This window comes from Calidris pugnax, unplaced genomic scaffold (genome assembly GCF_001431845.1).
Source record: "Calidris pugnax isolate Ruff unplaced genomic scaffold, ASM143184v1 scaffold44, whole genome shotgun sequence".
Classification (NCBI taxonomy): domain Eukaryota; kingdom Metazoa; phylum Chordata; class Aves; order Charadriiformes; family Scolopacidae; genus Calidris; species Calidris pugnax.
In genome coordinates this window covers 20,406,864-20,426,757 of record NW_015094506.1, presented here as the reverse complement: position 1 = coordinate 20,426,757, position 19,894 = coordinate 20,406,864, and the positions used below count along the sequence as shown (strand labels likewise).

Here is a 19,894-nt window from a genome sequence, read left to right as displayed (position 1 = left end):
TGCATGGCTTTCCAGTGAAGACTGGATATATCTGATGGGTTTGTTTTTTCAAGGATTAGCATTAGAGGTTTAGCTGGGAACTGACCTAATGTCATTAGCAATACACCCATTAAACAAGACTTAGCTACATAAACCATCTGTTCATGCAGAAGAGTTTAGAATTAGATTGCATAGATAAGATAATCTACTCTTTGACATTATTTTTCAGAATAAACTGCCCTGCTGTGAAGCAAGGACAGAGCTATCAGTAAAGATAAACCAGGGGCTTGGAATATTTTAACCTTCTTTTCCTCCAGTGATTGCTTTGGTCTCATTTGTTTCTGGTAACCCACAGATATACAGCTCAGACTTTCACAATCATGACATCGTTAACCATACCTTCTTGTCACTGATATATTTTGACACAGTTTTGTTCCTTGGAGACCCATGAAATTATGGTTTTGGGTTAAAAAAATAGATTAATATTATTTCATATCCTTTTTAATACTCTATTATTAGAGCCTAGGAAAAAAGGTAGCCTGTCACCAGCAGAAGTTGGAAAAAACCCTAAAGAACCACATTTGATCTAAGAGCAAACATGCTTTCCTTAGAAAGTATGATTAGGCCCATCTATTTTTTAACAAATTCCAGGTGAAAGTCAAGCAAACAGAAATAGCCAAAAAGACAGAGGTCAACCCAATCAGCAAGCTCTGAAAAGGGAACAACTTAGTTATGTTTCAAATCAGTTTAAACATATCATGGATGGGAACAGATTTGAAGCCCCTAAATTAGGAAAACTGACATTTTACTGATACCTCAGGAGATTCATTATGCCTCAATAAAGAGGTATGGAACAATGGAACAACACCAAGTACTATTTTCCAGGAGACACAGGGTGGGTCATCTGTATTTTTTTTTCATATATTAAGCATAGGGTTCAAAGCCACCATCCAAAAGGAAAATAATTCTTCTTTCTGACTCCTCTTTGACTCAGCCTATATGGAAGAATGACAGGGTGCTGACAGCATGACATTCACTCCTTATATCTCTGCTCAGACTTCTGCAAAGGAAAGCTGACAGGTTTTGTGCTAGCTTGGCCAGTACCTCCTACCTACCCACCCATTCAAAATCCCAGTGGAAACTGCTTTTATTCACCTCCAGAGATCTACAGGAAATCCCAATGAGATAACTGTGTCTCCAGAACAAAGATCTTGGCAATGGTTATGTGGAGCACTGGTACAAAAACTCATCTGTCCTGAAGATATTTAGGACACTCAGGACTATGAAGTAAAATCTTCCAGAACTCATGAAAATTCAGACAGTTCATTCTGACTGTTCTTTCTAACAAGTACTTAACAACACGTGCGTGAGGCTGTGTGCATATCTCTGCATGAGCAGAGCTTCTGTGTGACTGTACACATGAAAAGAAAACTGACTAACAAAATGTCCCTCAAACCCTAGGGAAGGGATAAAAGAACAAAAATGGGACAGGTGTTAGTCACGTTGTTTGACGCATCACTGTGAGCCATTTGGATACCATGATCTGAATGCACTATAAAAAGTTCTACAAAATCAGAATAGAATCTAGAACTAGTTTACACACAGAACCTCTAACTTCAAATAGGCTTAAACACTCTTGTGATATGATTAAAATATGTACTGTTAATTTTGCTATAAATCTTTAAACTGGGAAAAGCTGAATTTGATGCGCTGATATTAGTTCATTGTACATATTCTGTAACAAAGTGCTTTCAGAAGTCCTGCACCATTTTATGCATGCTGAAACTTTTAAGTTTAATAACAAGTGGTAGGTCATATGAAAACTGGATGATGAAATGCATTTTTTGTTATTTGATATTCTTCTTGTTAAAGAAATTCCAAAATACAATCGTGAAGATGAAAAAATATTGTTTAAGTAACTATCTCCCCAAAACATCAAACAATTGTTCGTAATTCATAAAACAATGGAGACAGTAGTAAAAATTTAGATTTTCACAATTTGTTGATGAAGCAAAGTTCATTGAATGACAGATTCATAGAATAGTTTGGGTCAGACAGGATGTTTAAAGATCACCTAGTCCAACCCTGCTGCCATAAACATGGATATCTTTAACAAGTCAGGTTGCACAAAGTTCATGTCTTTCTTTATTTTAAATGAAAAAGAAATCTTATTTCTTGATTATTTTTTTTTAGTGGGAAGAAGAAAAACATTTAGAAAACCCTCCGACCACAACTAGCTACAAATATTTCATAATGTGAAGGTGATACTTCCAGACTACTCAACAGATGCTTAGAGGTACATATATTAAAAAAAAAATAATATATATATATGCAAATATGCAGGTTTATTAAAATGGGCAAAATTAGTAAGAAATATAGTAACAAATAATTTAACCTACTGTCAAATATTGTGTTATTAAATTTGGTGATGGCTCAATTTTTTCTCTATGTAAAATAAAAAATATAGACACCTGTTTTACACATAGGAGCTCTACAAATACTTATTCTTACTTAGTACTTTTTGCTTAGCATACTTTATAACTGAGGTACCATATTCCCAGTGGAAGTGGGCCCATGGGTAGGCCCACTGATGGGGACAGCAATGAGCTGCGTGTTGCCTTCCACATATGATGAATCCCTCCTGGGATCCAAGAGGGTCTCATACCACGACAATGAAGACTTGCTGAGTAAATATATAGAACAACTGCGGGGGTATAATTTACAAGTCTGAATTTAGCTCCTGTCCTGCTGATCTCACTGTTTAGCAATACTCTACACTGTAGATTTTTATGTATAGAGGCCAAATACTTGTTAAATTCCAGCCAAGCAGTAAGAAGCCTCAAAGCCGCTAACGCACAGTGTGCTCTCAGCCCAGGGAAGCATCATGATTTGCAACACCCAGTTGAAAAACAAAGCTGCATATTTTACAATTTCTGTAGAAATTACACAGAACGTAGCGCTGACACTGACAATTCAGCTGCTTTACACTGAGCACTGCTGAACATCACAATCACCACTTAAACTACTTCCTACTTCACACTCTAAAGGACACTTCCAAGTCACCTAGAGATGCAGGCTGAGCTTTCCGCTTTTGGACCCTCTAAACTACAAATAACCACTTATGGACAAACAGGTTTATACCCTGTAACTTTACAAAAGAGGAGGCATTTTGGTTGTCTGATAAAGTCGCTACAGCCAAAGGCACCTAGGACTGGCTCCAACACCTTACACTAAACCTGAATGGTCTGATAGACTGCAGTGGCTGAATTTGAAATACTGAGTTCCTACTTTTCATAAATCTGCCACTCTGACACATGTAAGGTGGGATGAAAAACAATGTGTGCTGCTTGTTACCCTAATAGATTGCACATGCTCCATGTATTATCAGGCCAAGGGAAAATTTGACAGTGTCCATTTCCACGGTCGAAACAGCAGCACACATAAAGATGGAGGTTGGACCTGGAAGGGGACAGAAAGGTGAATGCCTGTAGAAAAGACCAGGGAGTTCAAGGGGTCTACTAGTCTTTACCTCTGCCCTAACCCCAGATCAGCTATGTCTAAACAATTACTGACAGACATTTGCCTAAAACCTTAATGGGTGAGAACTCCCAAGCTTCCCCAAGCAACGCACTCCGGGGTGTAGTGACCTCTGTGATAACAAAGTTCTATCTAATGAGTCAGCCAATTCACCCATTCAAAAAATCTGCTCCTTTTCCCATCCACAGTGGAGAAAATATTATCTTCTTCCTTACCACAGCCTTCAAAAACTTTCCATGTATGAGAACTATCACATTTCTACTTTTTTTCTCAATACTTGTTAAATTCCAGCCAAGCAGTAAGAAGCCTCAAAGCCGCTAACGCACAGTGTGCTCTCAGCCCAGGGAAGCATCATGATTTGCAACACCCAGTTGAAAAACAAAGCTGCATATTTTACAATTTCTGTAGAAATTACACAGAACGTAGCGCTGACACTGACAATTCAGCTGCTTTACACTGAGCACTGCTGAACATCACAATCACCACTTAAACTACTTCCTACTTCACACTCTAAAGGACACTTCCAAGTCACCTAGAGATGCAGGCTGAGCTTTCCGCTTTTGGACCCTCTAAACTACAAATAACCACTTATGGACAAACAGGTTTATACCCTGTAACTTTACAAAAGAGGAGGCATTTTGGTTGTCTGATAAAGTCGCTACAGCCAAAGGCACCTAGGACTGGCTCCAACACCTTACACTAAACCTGAATGGTCTGATAGACTGCAGTGGCTGAATTTGAAATACTGAGTTCCTACTTTTCATAAATCTGCCACTCTGACACATGTAAGGTGGGATGAAAAACAATGTGTGCTGCTTGTTACCCTAATAGATTGCACATGCTCCATGTATTATCAGGCCAAGGGAAAATTTGACAGTGTCCATTTCCACGGTCGAAACAGCAGCACACATAAAGATGGAGGTTGGACCTGGAAGGGGACAGAAAGGTGAATGCCTGTAGAAAAGACCAGGGAGTTCAAGGGGTCTACTAGTCTTTACCTCTGCCCTAACCCCAGATCAGCTATGTCTAAACAATTACTGACAGACATTTGCCTAAAACCTTAATGGGTGAGAACTCCCAAGCTTCGCACTCCGGGGTGTAGTGACCTCTGTGATAACAAAGTTCTATCTAATGAGTCAGCCAATTCACCCATTCAAAAAATCTGCTCCTTTTCCCATCCACAGTGGAGAAAATATTATCTTCTTCCTTACCACAGCCTTCAAAAAATTTCCATGTATGAGAACTATCACATTTCTACTTTTTTTCTCTTATTTTCTTTCTCATAAGTAAACCAAATTATTTCATGCCTTCTGTGTCTCAGATTACTCTTGTGTCCCCTCCCTATTGTAACTCGTTTACATTTTTCACAAGTGTGGTACCTGCATGAGACCACATAGCATGAGTGAGATGCAATACTAACCAAATAATTACCAGAGCCAAGACAAATGCAGATCTTAGAGATCATAGCCTCATTTATACATCCCAGGGCAAGAACTGTAATTTTTGCAACAACATGGTGTTACTCATTTACTTCAGTGTGTGGTCTGCAGTACTGCTGGAACCTTTCTTGAAGAACCATTGCTTTGCCATGTATTTCCTACGTTGTATTGATGCACATGATTAGAGTTCTTGTCCCTTCTGAGCAGCATTCTTGTTCCTTCCCATCTTTTCTCCAGCACCTTAAGAATATTTCAAGTTTTGATGCTGTTCTCCACAGTGTTTACAATTTCCAATGCCATCTACCCATTCCAAATAATTAAAATATCATGTAGCACCAGGACAAGAACAGACATAATTTTCTGTACCCTTCCAGTTAAACAGTCAGTAATGACTGAAATACATGCTTTTTCAAAGTAAAAAGTTTGAGTAAAAGTTATTACTTCTAGAGTTACCCTCCTACTTTTGAATAATATGGCATGGAGAAATGTAGATGACTATGAAGTAAAAGTTATATAAAACAATTTTTGTGAGAAAAAAAGTGCTTTTCAAATCTCGGGAAGACTTCAAAAGCTTAAATAAGTTTTTGTTATAAATCTGATAATTTATTAATATCTTCAGCTTAGACAGTCTTTCCATCTTATGGCTGCAGGTGGGAAATCCATCTAGGTTAAAGAAAATTAGAGGTATTCGAAAGCAAAATATCTTAAAAAAACTCCAAGATACTATCTGTTCATAAATGCTGAGAATTGTCATAGAAATCAGTAAACCTTTATATTTATGCACCACAGGAGAAATATACAATTCAGAGAAGGAAAACATGTGAGATACAACATTGGAAAAAAATGCAAAAATTATTGTATGAAAGTCAATGGTGGTGTAGTGTTGTTCTCCTTCCATGTGACCCTTGAACATGTCATATTCAGCATACTAGAATTATGTCTAATTCTAATTTAAACCTGGTCACAACTCATAAAATATGAATGGCAAAATTATTAAAAATATGATCACTCTTTCATGTCCTTACTAGTAATTTCAGTTTAAAAATTGTATATTTGAAACATCAATACTGACACACATTAACAACTGTGCATTGACAATATTGTATCGATATGGTGTTGTTTTTACTGTCCAATAAAACTGAAATACAGGCAGCTAACACAACTTTAGGGATTCTGGGACCTTAGTAAGAAGGTTAAGAAGTCATCACTCATGTCACTACACAGTTACTCCACAGATTTAAGAGCCCATTATTTATTTCTTCAGCTTCCTTCTAGTTACATTCATCAATTGGACTCAAAATATATCAAGAAATGGGGTTCTCGAAACTTTGGCTTCACAGCAGTATGAGAGTGACCAACTCTTACCTTGTAGCTGAGTTTTTAATAGCTTTGAGAAAACACTTCTCATGTAAAGAATGTGTGACTCTATCCTTCAGACAGAGAAAAGCATGAAGTAAAGAAGAGCAAAACAAGGTAAAAAGGAAACTTACCATTAAACAAGTTACTAGAATGACAAAGATGCTGAGAAATATGACAACCGCATAAAATCCTTCTTTGCTCCAGATTTTGTCTGCTTCACGCTGGCCTTGCAAAACATTTTTCTTTTTTTAAGCAATAAAACAGAAAGAGGAAGAGAAAAAAAGTTACACAGCAGCGTGCGCAGATTAAATAGCTCTCGTCAGACATTAATCACCCTTCTCAGCTTTGTCACAGTTCACATTCCACAGCCTATGGCACTCGCTTTGAAGGCTGCTATTTGCATACCCACCTGGGCTACACACCCCGCCTACGCTCCACGTGCCCCTAAAGTGTGACCCCAGGGGTCTGAACGCTACCTGAGATGATCTGAGACCTTCTCCGTGGCCGCAGAGATAACCCTCCACTGGGAGTCAGGGGCTGGTTGAAGGTAAGCAAACAAGACCCGCGGTCTCTCTTGGAAACTACCTGGCTCAGCAGGTAAAAGGGCAGCGTGGGCTGCGGGAACCACTCGCCCTGCCTCTTTCTCCCCAGGGCTTATCTCCTGCCCCAGCACCCACGCACCAGCCTCGGGACTATTTACACTTGACACAGGAGCGAAGAGCAGGTGACGTGCCAGTTTGCCTTCCTGAGCCGGGAAGCCCCAACACTGTCACCTTTTGAGTACACGCACACTTACATGTGCACACATAAAAAATTCTGATCGCCCTGGAAGTAATCTCATTATCCATCTATCTATAATTCTGATTATGCTTAAAGTAATCTCATTATCTTGGGGTTCCTGCTGATAGTACAGTTCTAAAACAGCTGTGCACTGAAATTTCCAGAACTCCTGGGGAACTCCTGGAGATTAAGAAATAATAAGAATTGTAAAAGCGTTGATTTTTGACTTTATTGCAGTGTGGGGATTTGGTTGGGATATTAAGTTACCAGAATTTCACTATGTTTCCACACAGAGATCTGGCAGTAGAAACAGGGTACCCTCAGTCTAATTGCAATATATCATTTAGTGTCGAATATGTCATCTTGTGTTTCCACAATCACAGTTCAGCAGACATTGCTCTCCCAATTTTCAGCTACTTGCTTTTCTTAATTCTGTATTTTCAGTACAGTTCTCAGACTGAGTAAAAATGACTTTCTTAAATTCTGGTTTCCACTGTAAATGTTCAAGGAGGCCTTAGTGTTTCCCTTTCGCTGAAATTCCCTAATGGCTTTACTTAATCTTCTTTTAACTAGTGAGTTGTCTTCCCATGTCAAGGTGGTCTTTTTTCCTCCCTGGGGATATTGTGTAAGAGAACTGGGAGTTTTCCCAAGAGGAAAGATGTACTCTGTTTAAAGATGAATGGCTGTTCACTGGAGCTGTGTAACTGCAGGGACCCTCTAGCACTTTACATGCTCCAAAGTCTGCTTAGCCACCGATTAGTCTGCTCTTTTGAACAGTTCATATAACAAGCCAACTCCTTGTGTCTGTCAGCCTCCCAAACACAAAGTTCTGATGACATTGAATTCATGTCCAAAGGCTTGTTAAGGAGGAGGAGATGATGGCCTGAGGAAAAGAGGACAAGTTGACAAAAACCTGCTGCATGCTGGATCCTGATATGGTTTTTATGGTCTTCCTTTCAGCACAGGTTTGTGCCTTGCTTGCTTTGAAAAGCAAGGGTAACGCAGATTAAAGTCAATGCAGATGCAAGACTGCCACAAAATGCAAAAATTTAGAGAAGAATTTGATGGCATGGTTAATTTACAGAAACTTGCTGGCTGAAAAAAACAGTGTATACCTGGGAGTTGACTGCTTTAGAACTGAAAGCATAATAACGAAGAGTTTTCTTTGGAAGTCACAGCCCTAGGGACCAGAATAGAAATCCTTTACCCCCTTCTGCTAAACTACAGAAACAGACCTTGTAAAATTAGTGTATTTGTACGTGTGTGTGTAATCACGCAGTGTTTCACGATCTGGACTTAAAAGGATTGCAGGTTGTGACAGTCTAACAAGGTTTCTAAGTGTCAGTCTTGTGTTTAGTCAGCAACTTAAAAACCAGGGTTTTCAAAGATAAGCTGGAAATCTTGCCAAATACTTCTGCAAAATTTGTTCCCAGATGTATTCAAACAGCGTTGCTGCTCTGATGGGGTGCAGCTCCCTGTGCAATCTGCTGCCTCAGCACAGCCAGGCTATTCTGCTGTGCTCACAGCACAGGACTCGGGTCCCAGCGCTGGCTCCCAGCCCGAATCTGCAGCTGCTCCGCACTCGGGGCTGCTCCTGTTGAGCTCCATGGGAATCCCAGGGCACAGCAGCAGCTGCAGCTCTGGCCCATAAACTGGTTGACCCTGGGTGGGTTACCTGATGGCTTTCCGTGCTTCAGGTCTCTCAGGAGGAAATCTAGATAAAAAGCAGGAGTTGAAGGAGAATTGGCCATGTTGACCTTTGGTAAGTGAGTAAATGGGGTTTTTTTGTGCCTCTCCACTGAAAGGACAAATACACTAAAAAAACAGATGAAGAGCTAATAGGATTTTTTGACTTAATGGGTGAGAGACTTAAATTAACTGTAATCAATTTGTGTCACAAAACTTTTAAAATATTTTATAATAGACATCATATGCATAACTGAGACTAAGAGAATTAATCTCTATGATGTTTGTCTAATGGTACATATGTTCAGGATATGTCTTCCCCTAATTTGTCTTTCTAAAAATAAAGTTCAAAGAATATTAATAAATGCAGTAAAAAAATGTATGCCACAAATTAAACATATCTCACGCACCGTTTTGAAACACTTTAGTAGAACCTTCACCTAACCAAGGAAATCTTTGCCCTGCGAGGCAACAGAGTCATTGCTTAAGCTGCTGCCTAATGACAGAAGAGGCTGTGACCTACAGTACCCAAGTCATCTCACACCCATGACGATAAGGAATTGCTTTCTGAAATGTCAGTGGCTGCTCATTCAGAACTTTGTTCCTTGGTCTGGGAGAACTGATAAGAGGGACAGCCATGCTCACTACAAATTGTTGACGCCCAGGAAACAACCTTGCAGGATGGCCAAATACTAGGGAAAAAGCAAAAAAGAGAGAACTTCGTCCCACAACCATAGGCAATGAGCCTCCTGAACAGAGATATGCTGTGTCTCAATTGACTGATGTTCCTCCACATTTCTCTCACTCATTTGGGAACCTTTTCCTGCCTGAGAATCCACTGAGACTTTTGGAGAGCGGGAATGTAGCACTGCCATCAGAGGGCAGGAAGATAAACTCAAACTAAGCTGCAAAAAGCCACAGCTGGAATACCAGAGCTGGGGGGAGATCAAGGGAGTTCCAGTAGGTCAGGCACCATCAGGTCCCAGAGCAAACCTTGCTACAGGGAGGAAGGCTTATCATCACGTACATCATCAAGAGCATCAACCCCCAGTGTTTGACTCCATTCCCTAAGGAGTGTCCACAAACAGGTGAGTCATTCAGACAGAAGTTCCCAGGTTAATTTTAACAGTTTAAATTCAGCATAATTCAAGGTGGGGAAGAATTGATGCATTCTAAATCCTATACTGTCACTAACCTTACTGAAGAGTGCCTGGACAGGTATCTGCTTTGCTCCGAACTTTTCAAGTGTGTTTTGAAAAAAAATTTTTTTTTCCTTTTTTTTTTAAATAAAGACATTAAAAATCCACTCTGGCATTTCTGGTCTTATTACGGAAACGTAGTGGATTATTTCTACAAACAAGTAAAATGAGCAGCCAGCTTTTGTTAATAACAAGAGACATTGACCTGAAATAATCACTGTGAAACCTGTGACTGAAAGATCCTGCCAAGGTGTCAGGAGCTGCCAGGAAAGGTAAGTCTTCACTGGAAAATAGCTGAATTTGCAGATTGGGTCAGTTAATCCCACTTAGTTCCTTGGGCTGAAATGCTAATGAAAGCACAGCAAGCTGTAGTTCTGAGCTCACAGGAAAGCTTACAGAGCTGGGGATCAAACTTAAGATGAAAAAGGGTTCATCAAGGTTCACACTAAGTTGCTTTGTTTTTTCTATTATTTTAACTATGTTAGCTAAGAAATTGCTTCCACCCTCACTGAAAACACGCGGGAACGTGGGTGACCTCTCATATTCCCAGGACACTGGAAGATGGCCACTTAGTGTCTCCCATGACAAAGCCTCCCCAGAGGCTCTACCTTACACGCATGTGCGATAAGGTGTTGTGATTTCACGTCAAAGCTGGCAGGCCTGCAGGGCTCCTGTCGCTGGTGCGGTGCTCCGGGTGCACCCGTGCAGCTGTAACGCTACGTCTGCCTCACCTGATCACAGGAGCATGTCCTTGTCCTCTGCTTTGTTCCTGGGTGCCTCCGTCGGTCTAGGTATTTGTAATTTCTAAGCTATCGGTTTTGATCAGTTGTCCTTACAATGACTTACGGTTTCTGTATGCTTTAAGTGCATGATTGCTTCCTTTGATTTCTTCTCTTAGAAGTTAATATCACACTCTTCAAAGACAACCAAGAGAAGCCTTGTGCAAGGAGGCTGTAATGGTACATTTTGGGATTGCATAATTTTGGCATGAACTCTGGAAATTTCTCCTTTAGTGCCACATCTCCCAGCTGGCAGTTAGCTTATCTCTCAGACAGTAATCCTTATTTTACTTACTGGAACTTCAGTTATTTTTGTCACTCAAAACCACTTCAAGTTCTCTTCTACTCTACTAAGCTCTGAAATCCAGTAGTATTTTCTTTTTTTTTCTCTGAGCACAATTTAAAGACATTAGGAAGTCAGGATTCCCACACCATAATAACATGGGCTGCCCGAGTCATTGAATTTAGTCCCATCGACAAGCACCAATTCAGTAGTTTGTTCTGGGGAAGTCTGCTCCTGGCTCTGATATACACCATGAGGCAGAAAACAATCCTAAATCCCACTTAAGACACAAACTTTAAACCATAATAAAAGACCAAATGCTACAACTACAGTAGGCCATTGGAAGAGAAAGGACATATGGAAGGTATTGCCATTGCCCTGGATTCTTGAAATGGTAATGACTCCATTAAATTAAATTTTCATATTCCCACAGGTACATATCCTGTTCTATCCTGTTCTAGACCAGGCAGCAAATGACTCCAGTGGTTCCTACAGCAAAGACAAATAGGGAATTTGCTCTTTTGGTTACTGCAGAATAAGAAACTAGGATATGAATTTTGAGACAGGCAATTTAATTGAAAATAGACCAATCAGTGGTTAATGCATCAGCAGATGTGAACTGGCAAATTATTACTGGAATGAATGGAAATGTAGTTCCAGTCACCTACATCCACTGAGACTTTTGCTGTTTATGGTATCGCATGGGCTGAGACTTTAACCAGAGACCTTCAGTTTTCCACTGGGTTGTGTAGAGTTTTCCTACTGCAATCTTGGTAAAGTTGCTTAGGACAGGGTAATCTCCCCCACCATTAACCCTCTACAGCTGGGGGTCTAGTTTAAGCTAAGCCTTGTTAGAAAGAGTCAACCAAGCAATCTCAAGAGAGGTATCTCAGAAGTAGGATGAACTGCCTGCTGAACTTATCTGTCTCTTTCTATTTACTCTACAGAGAGCCAGTAGACTTTCAAGCCTTAGGCAGCTCATACTGAAACAGTAAGCTAAAAAAGGAGACAAATTCCAGCCCTATCAACGCTGTGTCAGCCACCTGCCTAGAAAGATGCAGATAATGCTTCCTTTCTGCACAGATGTGCTGATAGTATGCATGCAACACTGGTTGTGAAGCATTCAGACTTTTTGGTGGAAAAGTGTACAATGTATTAGCTCGTGATTCAATTAGGATTGATAACTCAGGAATACATACACACAATGGTTAAATAGTGTGCCAAAATTATGTAAAGCTTTGTATAACTATATCTTCCTTCAAAGGTTTGCCTGTTTTGATTTTCTTTGCTGTTGCTTTGGCACAATTTGTTCTTAGAGAGAAGAGTAAATAACTGTTTAGTAGCTGAGCAAGCAAAGATTATATGTTGCTGTCTTTTAGCTGCTGTTTTCTGTGAAGTCTTACACACGTCAACAATGTATTGAGATCCAAAAGGAATACCTATTAGTGTAAAGCTGCATGATTTTTTCAGGATCAGAGCCTTAGGTTTATAGTCTGCTAGCAACTGAAATATCAAAATATTCTCTTGTTTCTCCCCCAGTATTTGAAGGAGTTAGAGTCTGCACAACTTTCATTCTAATAATCCTTATCTAAATGATTCTGGTTATTTACTTTTTTTTTTTTCCCCCAGAGAGAAAACTCAAATATCTGAGAGCTCCAGATTATTGAAATGTGTCTAATCAAGATGAATTCTTGAGTTCAGTGCTGTGGGTTTTTTTCCAGTATCTTTTCATAGCTTGGTGACATTTCTGCATTCATCTATTATTCATGTATGTTCTTGTCCAATGTCTACCTGAAGTGTTATTTGCAACTGACGTACTGGAACAGAGAATTTCATCTATCACAACCGCCAGACTCATATGTATTAGTAACAAAGGAAATTCCAATCTAAAGGAAGCTTAGCTCAGGTCACTGATGGGTGATACAAAGACCTGATTTGATGTTTGGACAACACTGCTTGTCTTCATCTTGTATTAGAACAGCTAAAACCTGAGAATCTGTTCATCATGGCAGGCTGCTTTAGTAAAGCACGTGAAGTTGCATTAAACTGGCCTTGTTTTTATATTTCATTTTTTGTGTCAAAGATGTCTTCCAGATTCTTAAACAGAGTTAGAATACTTAGAAGGAGCAAAAGCATTTCTAATCAGTAGAAATACCGATAAACATAACAGTCAATACTAACTCAGCAATGGCTCAAGCATAGGTTTGGATGTAAAAAAAACCGGAAACTCTTTTCTCATAGGGGGAAACAGCTCATTAGGACCTCTTCTTTTTTTCTACTTTTTTGGACATCAGCATCTCCTCTGTCAAACTGGGAGCTTCCATGGAAAATGCCGATTTTTGATAACATGTTTGAAGTTACTTAGACCTCACACTGAATTCTAAGGGTCTTTATATATAGGTTTTTATATAGGTCTTTATATATAGGCTTTTAAGACACTACACGAAATGCAGTGTGATGTGACCATGTCTATTAGCTCAGTGGTTTCCTTTTTTTCTTTCCTAAAAGCCTTAGCTTTTTTTTCATTTGCTGTGCATAGCTCATGTGCTCAGCCCAGAATTGGTTGTCCATCTCACTGGTAATGTCTGGGAGACTGTGGACATGGCAGTGCAGTCTCTGCTTTGAAATAGATTTTTTTTTTCCCCAACAGAAATGTAGTCATACAAATGACAGCTACAAATTTTATTTTTGCCCTCTTTTTGGAGCAGGTAAACAAAATAAATTTCTCTCTTCTCCTGAGAATAGAAAGAAGCGTGGGTAGAATGTACAAATTCAGTTTTTCAAAATCTTATCTTACACAAGTTACACAGGTATTAATGATCACACCTGACATCTGCATTCCATTTATCTCTGAAATTTTTTATACCTGCTGACCCTCATTAATAGACCAAAAGTCTTTGGGCCCACTTCTTTTAAGGCAATTGATGCATGCTTAGGAGCTAAACTCTGATTTCAATGGTAGCCCAGCTGTGTGAGAAGAACTTGGATATTAATGCTTAAATTGCCTAATGAAGCACTATTAAATTATTTAACCGGGCTAGCTGTATAATTGCCTTATAGCAATAATGCTGACTTAGATTACACATTTCCTGCCTCATGCTTGAGAATCTCAGCCTGGAAAATACCAGGGATACAGTAACTGCCTAATCTGTAACAAACTACAAGTCAGAAAATTGATAACTAACCTCAGGAGAGACCTCTGTTATTCCAAACTGGGATAAACTCTGATGCAAGATGTTGATATTAAGGGAACGCAGCACTTCTTCAGATGGGAGCACCTCAGAAATTCCTGGCTTTCTGTTCAGTGGGGACACAAACAGTTCCACACAGTTCTTCTTTCCCTAGGAAAATAAAAAAAAACAGAAGGAAGGGTCTGAGATTAGATAATCTCTGCTGTCTATAGATTGTAACTATAAATCCAAAACCAAGAGTATGGAATATAAAGGCTGCAACCTGCTTTGTGAGGAGAATACACCTATTCCTTGACTCCCTAAATCGCAGGTGACTGTGCATGAAAATGCAAATACCATACTTAGTCACATGTGCTTTGTCTCATTCACTATTGACAAGGTACCCTCTTCCTGAGTCTGGTACCATTAAACAAGACGGGTCAATGTAACATGGTGAGGGGAGGAGCCACGGGATGGGGTCAAGGGCAAAGTGCCAGCAGGAAATTTAGCAGCTGAAATGCAGCCCTGGTTTAGAATGTGGTCCTCAAACAGGAATGCTTAGTATAACGCTGTGGTATTTTGGAACTTCTTTCTTATCCCATGTCAACACACAGCAGACACATACCACAATAAAGTCCTTTTAGTCGACTGCAGTGCAACTGTTTAAAATGGCACAACAAAATTAAAGGGCCAGAAAAGTTTTGTTTATATTTAGTGAGTAAGTTGAGAATGCCTACTCTCCCCTCTGTTAATTCCTGCCCTGAAGTCTTTGATGTAGTCCTGGTAGTCCAGGGGGTGCTGTGTTAGAGATGTCCATGGTGCTCACTCTGTCTCAGGGAGAAAAGGAGAGGCTGCCAGAGAGTTCCTCCGGTTGTGATAGACTAGAACAGCACTTAAGACCAGTGCTCCAGACAGTGCTGATGGTGTGGGAACCCACGTTCCCCAGGGCCATGGCCAACTTAGCTGAGGCTGTGATGTAGAGTCCAGACCTGAGGGGTTACACACACACAAGGTAAGCATGGATCGACTACCCGCATTGCTGCCTGCGCAGGCAAAATTCTCACTGGTCTGTTTATTTGCTATTCATCATGATGGAATGGGAGAGAACAGTTCAAACCGGGATAATCCTGGTTTCCCCTGCCTCCTTCCCCTCACCTTGAATGTGAATCATAATCTTTACTGAAGTGAAGAAAGAGACATCTTTCGCTATTCTTAAAATATCTAGTTTTGCATTCAGAAGTAGAGCTGCACAGATGTGCAGCTTTCAAATGTGTTTACCCTAAACCTCTGTGGTCTCATATGTGCTGCTGGTTCATCTGCTTGATAAGACAGGAAAGGACATTGGCTGCTGGTGGGACTGGGCATTTTTCAGTGGGACTATAAGCAGGGTAATAAGGAATGAAAACAGGCTTAGAGGGCTGGAGCATCCATTCATGGCAGAGACTTTTGCCAAGCTGAAGAAGCTGATTTGAGGCTGTGGTCCTACTCGGTCTCTGATGTGGGTAGGTGGCTGGTTCTGGGTGTAGGTGGCAGGCACAAGGCAAGGCTTGGTGGGGACACAGTATTCCCAGTGTTTTGTGCCTCCTCTGTTTAGGAGTTCCTATGCCCATTAAAAGACCTTTATGGGAGGAGGATTTACTGGAAATGTTAAGGAGACACTGGAAACGCCCAGTGAGTGTTTCCTGGCACGCTAGGCGTTGTTACATGTAAGAGTCTAGCAGGCCCTCTGCTCTCCCTGTGCTTAACTGCATCCTGGCTGGTAGGCTCCTGATCACTTCTTGGGAGGAAGTCAGTTTAACTCACTTCAGCCATCCAAACTGCCTCCAAAGTCAACAGAGAGAGACTGGCATCTCTAGAGAATGATTTAATGCAACCTAAAATAATCAGGATCTCAATGCCTCTCCTCCTCTAGTTACCCTTCTCTACATTGCTTTTCCAGGAAGCCTAGATGGGTAGCTTAGACTAACCTGCAGTGAGGTGAGATGAATTTTGATGTGTCCTGCTTGCTTGCCAATGCTCTGCATGAGAGGAACTGTCTCATGTTAGAAGGATGCCAAGTGGGAATAATGTCTCCTAAGAAATATTTTTCTTCCTTGTGAATTCTGACTGTGTGGCACTTTTAGAACAAATGGGGGAAATGTTTGCTTTCTTATATCACTTAAATATTAACTCATAGCAGACTTTTACAGATGTTGAGAAGACTAATTAATTAAAAGTACTTACTGTATTCTGAGCTATAGTCAGGTGCAAAATGATGCTACTCTTCCCTGGGATCACAAATAACAGGAGAAAGGGAAGAGCTATGGAGCCAGTGGGAAAATAAATGGCGTATTTCTTATGCTTAGTTACATAATTTCTACAGAGTATAGTAAGAAAGCTACTAAGTGACTTAGTATGTTGAAATACACAACCCAAACTCTGGAACATTTCTTATTGTGCTTTTCTCTGAATATGTCTTTCAACTTTTCATTCTGGTTAATGCAGGGGACAAAGGAGATTTAGCATCACTTGTCACGAATGAGTGACATCCCTGGCGAACATGAAAAGGGCTGCATTGCATTCCTGTTGATCTTTTCCACTGTACTTCTTGTGTGATCCTTTCTCACAGAGACATTATTTGAAGGAGTTTTATAATCCCTTTTGATGTATACAATCCTATCAAGGTATCAAGGCAGGAAATACTTTCATGCTGAACCTGTCAGTTTTCTTCCCTATTATTCAACCTGCATGTAGAATAAAATAAAATAACTCTTCCTCCCTCTGCAACGGGTTTTTCTGCTTCATGAAAAAACTGTCATAAAAAGATAGCAGTGTTAAGATTGTATGCTCTTAACCATACACAGAACACCCTACAATGACAACTGCTTTTAAAGTCTTTGTTGCTAGAAGTAAATTTGTCGTCACCTTTTGCAAATATGATACCATAGCCTACAAGTTCATTTCTGAGCACAGACTGTTATAGCTGAATGGCAAAACATGAATATTAATATTGTGAGAAGACATTTAATTTACTAATGGAAAGTCCGAGGTTAAATTGTAAAGATACCTTTGGAAGGCAGAATCACATGTATTTTTCGAGCAATATTCAACCTTTGAGAAACAAAACATGAATAAGTGTTTCTTAATGAATGTCAGGTAGAACCGCATTGGAATGAAAACTAAGGGATCAGCAATCTGCTTATGAACAGGACACAAAAGAGATTTATCTGACAATTTTTCTCTAGACTGTAACTGAGAATGGTTTCCTTTCAAAAGAAAATTTAAATCATTTTGTAATAGAGATCTATTTTTCTGTAGTGCAGTTAAAAAAAATATTGGAAAAAAGAATTTTTCTGTCCTCTTTTATTGCACTTCTCCATAATGACAGGAAAATAAATTTAAGAGAATTCAAAATAACCAGGTACATTTTATTATACACAGCCCTTTGGTACTTACAATGAGTCTGTTGATATGAACTTGCTGAGGTAACAGTCCCAGTGCTGCTGCTACTCCTTGGCGAAATATCCGAAGCAATGTGATATTCAGCTTGTTTACATCCATTTGCAGTGTCTGAAAAACAAAACCAGTTCAAATGAACTCCTTGCTCAACACATTCAGTTCTCAAGATGACTGATCTCTGGGACTCTTCCCTAATTGTTTTCTTCCCAGAACAATAATCTGTGCAATCTAATTCCATTGCAATAAAGAATAAGTTAAAAAGAAAATTTAAGCATCTTAAATGCTGCTCGTTAGCAAAGTACCACCTTTCCTCAACTACATTCAGAATTGGTTCCAGAAGTTTTTGGCTAAATTGACTTGGACAAGTCACAGTGTTCAAGAGAACACAATTACTACATTAAAAATGAAAGTCAAGAATTAAAATCTATTCACCTTTAAAGAATGAGATGTTGGATTTACACAATGATGATTTGCTTTGAATATTATCTTAGCATTTATCACTGCAGGTGAAGAATGAGTCAGACATAGTGAAATTATACCATTTTAATTTTGATTAGCAGTTTCTGAGATCAAAAAAGAAACACTCTGGATACAATTCCACATGCTTAAATTTCCTAGAACTTCCTCACGTCAGTCAGAGAACACTATAATTCTGAGCAGAGACCAACTGTATCACTGAAGCATTTTCTTTCTCTGTGTTAGAATCATAGTGAAATTTAATTCTTTCCTCAGGTTCAAATCCTTCCTGTGAAGTCAGTGGAATTTTACCCAGGAAATAATTTACTTTCAAATCTTCGGTGATGCCTGGTGGCCTATAATTTCATGTAGTACTTTGGGGTCTCTTTCTTTGCCGCCATATTCCCTTTGCAGACAATATGTAGTGGAGAAAAGAAGGAAGAGGAGTATGTCAGATGGTCCCAGAAGGCTTCCAATGTTTCTGGCAACTTCTGACTTAGGAAGTTAGTAAGTTCTGACTGACCCAGTTGACTTGAGCTGAAAGAGATTTTTTATTTTATACTTCCTGTTTAGAGCTATAGGGTATCTTGTTGCTCTGAAGATCCCAGCAAAATATTATTCCTTCCTAAACAGAGCTGCATAAAGAGAATTAAATAGCCATGGGTCAGACATCACACTAGGAACATGGTTATGGTCTGGAAAGACTTTTTTCTCAAAGAAAAACAGCATCACATGTTTTGACTGTTGGTCTTTATTTATCAGTATTTATAAGTTATGATGTAAAACCATAAAATATTTCCTTTCCTTTTCCACTGTCAATTTGATTTTTCCATCAGTACTGAGTGTTTGGGGTTTTTTTTTCTCCTTTTTCTCATTTTTTTACATTAATGGGATTGTCAGGTCTTGATGCATCAACTGAGATCTGCTCTTATCACACTTAGTTCAGCTTTAATTCAGTTGGAAGTATTACAGAATTCTTCAATTTAAATTACCCTTGCTATCCTGGCATTTTCAAAATGCAAAATCTTCTCTTTGCTTCTTCTTGAATTAGACAGAAGTCCTGAGTGGTTACAAAACTGCTCCAGCTTTGTCACTGAAACAGAAAAGCGTCTTGAGAGGGAACATATGGAGATCTGACCACCATTTCTTCTGTTCCCCAGATCGGCTTGCTCCTGCCACAACGCACCTAAGCAATACAGCAGATGAGAATTGGTTTGGAGCTGTGAAGCCATCACTATACTAAAAGTCAACAGCCTGGCCTGAGGATCCTGGGTAAATGAGAAAGGGAGTTGTTGCTGAAATAGGAAGGCTGTCATGAGGCTCCCTAAAGATCCATCAGGATGGTATAAAGAGTGTGAAAGTGCTTGTTTAAGTCATCGACCCTGAGTTATGGGGATAATGCTAACCATTGTTACCGAGCAAAATTAGCAGGCATAAAATCAAAATACATTCACTTAACCATACTTGAGCCAGGGATCAGATCACATTAATAGAGATGTTGTTAAATAGTGTGTTAAAAGCTCACTGATAACGACACAGAAACGAAACATCCAGAAAAATATCTGGCTTCAGATGAAACAGAAGATCTTAAAGAGCCTATAAAATAGTAATAATTTTTTACAGATTTAGTATGCTGGGATTGTGATTCATCATATTGAGGGACAATAAAATGTGGTAAAATTCCATTATCTTCAGGAGAGTCACATTTTCTTGTACCAGGTCTGAACTTGGTCCACCATGTACCTGTAACAAATAATCATAAAAGGCTGTACAGTGTGTCTGTGTCTTT

The 19,894-nt window shown here is 39.5% G+C and overlaps 1 protein-coding gene across 3 annotated transcripts in view; it reads right to left on the bottom strand.

The window, feature by feature from the left end:
* The window catches only part of PTPRR (protein tyrosine phosphatase, receptor type, R), a 177,573-nt gene that overhangs the window by 59,576 nt on the left and 98,103 nt on the right, over positions 1-19,894 (bottom strand). For 2 of the 3 annotated variants that reach the window (XM_014964296.1, XM_014964295.1), the window contains exons 3-5: positions 17,647-17,760; positions 14,227-14,382; positions 6,446-6,556 (exon numbers count right to left, since the gene is read on the bottom strand). In XM_014964296.1, coding sequence (XP_014819782.1) covers positions 6,446-6,556; positions 14,227-14,382; positions 17,647-17,760 — 381 coding nt within the window. Of the gene's footprint in view, positions 1-6,445; positions 6,557-6,790; positions 8,610-14,226; positions 14,383-17,646; positions 17,761-19,894 lie in introns of those variants that run through there. The other variant, XM_014964297.1, reaches the window with a different exon arrangement.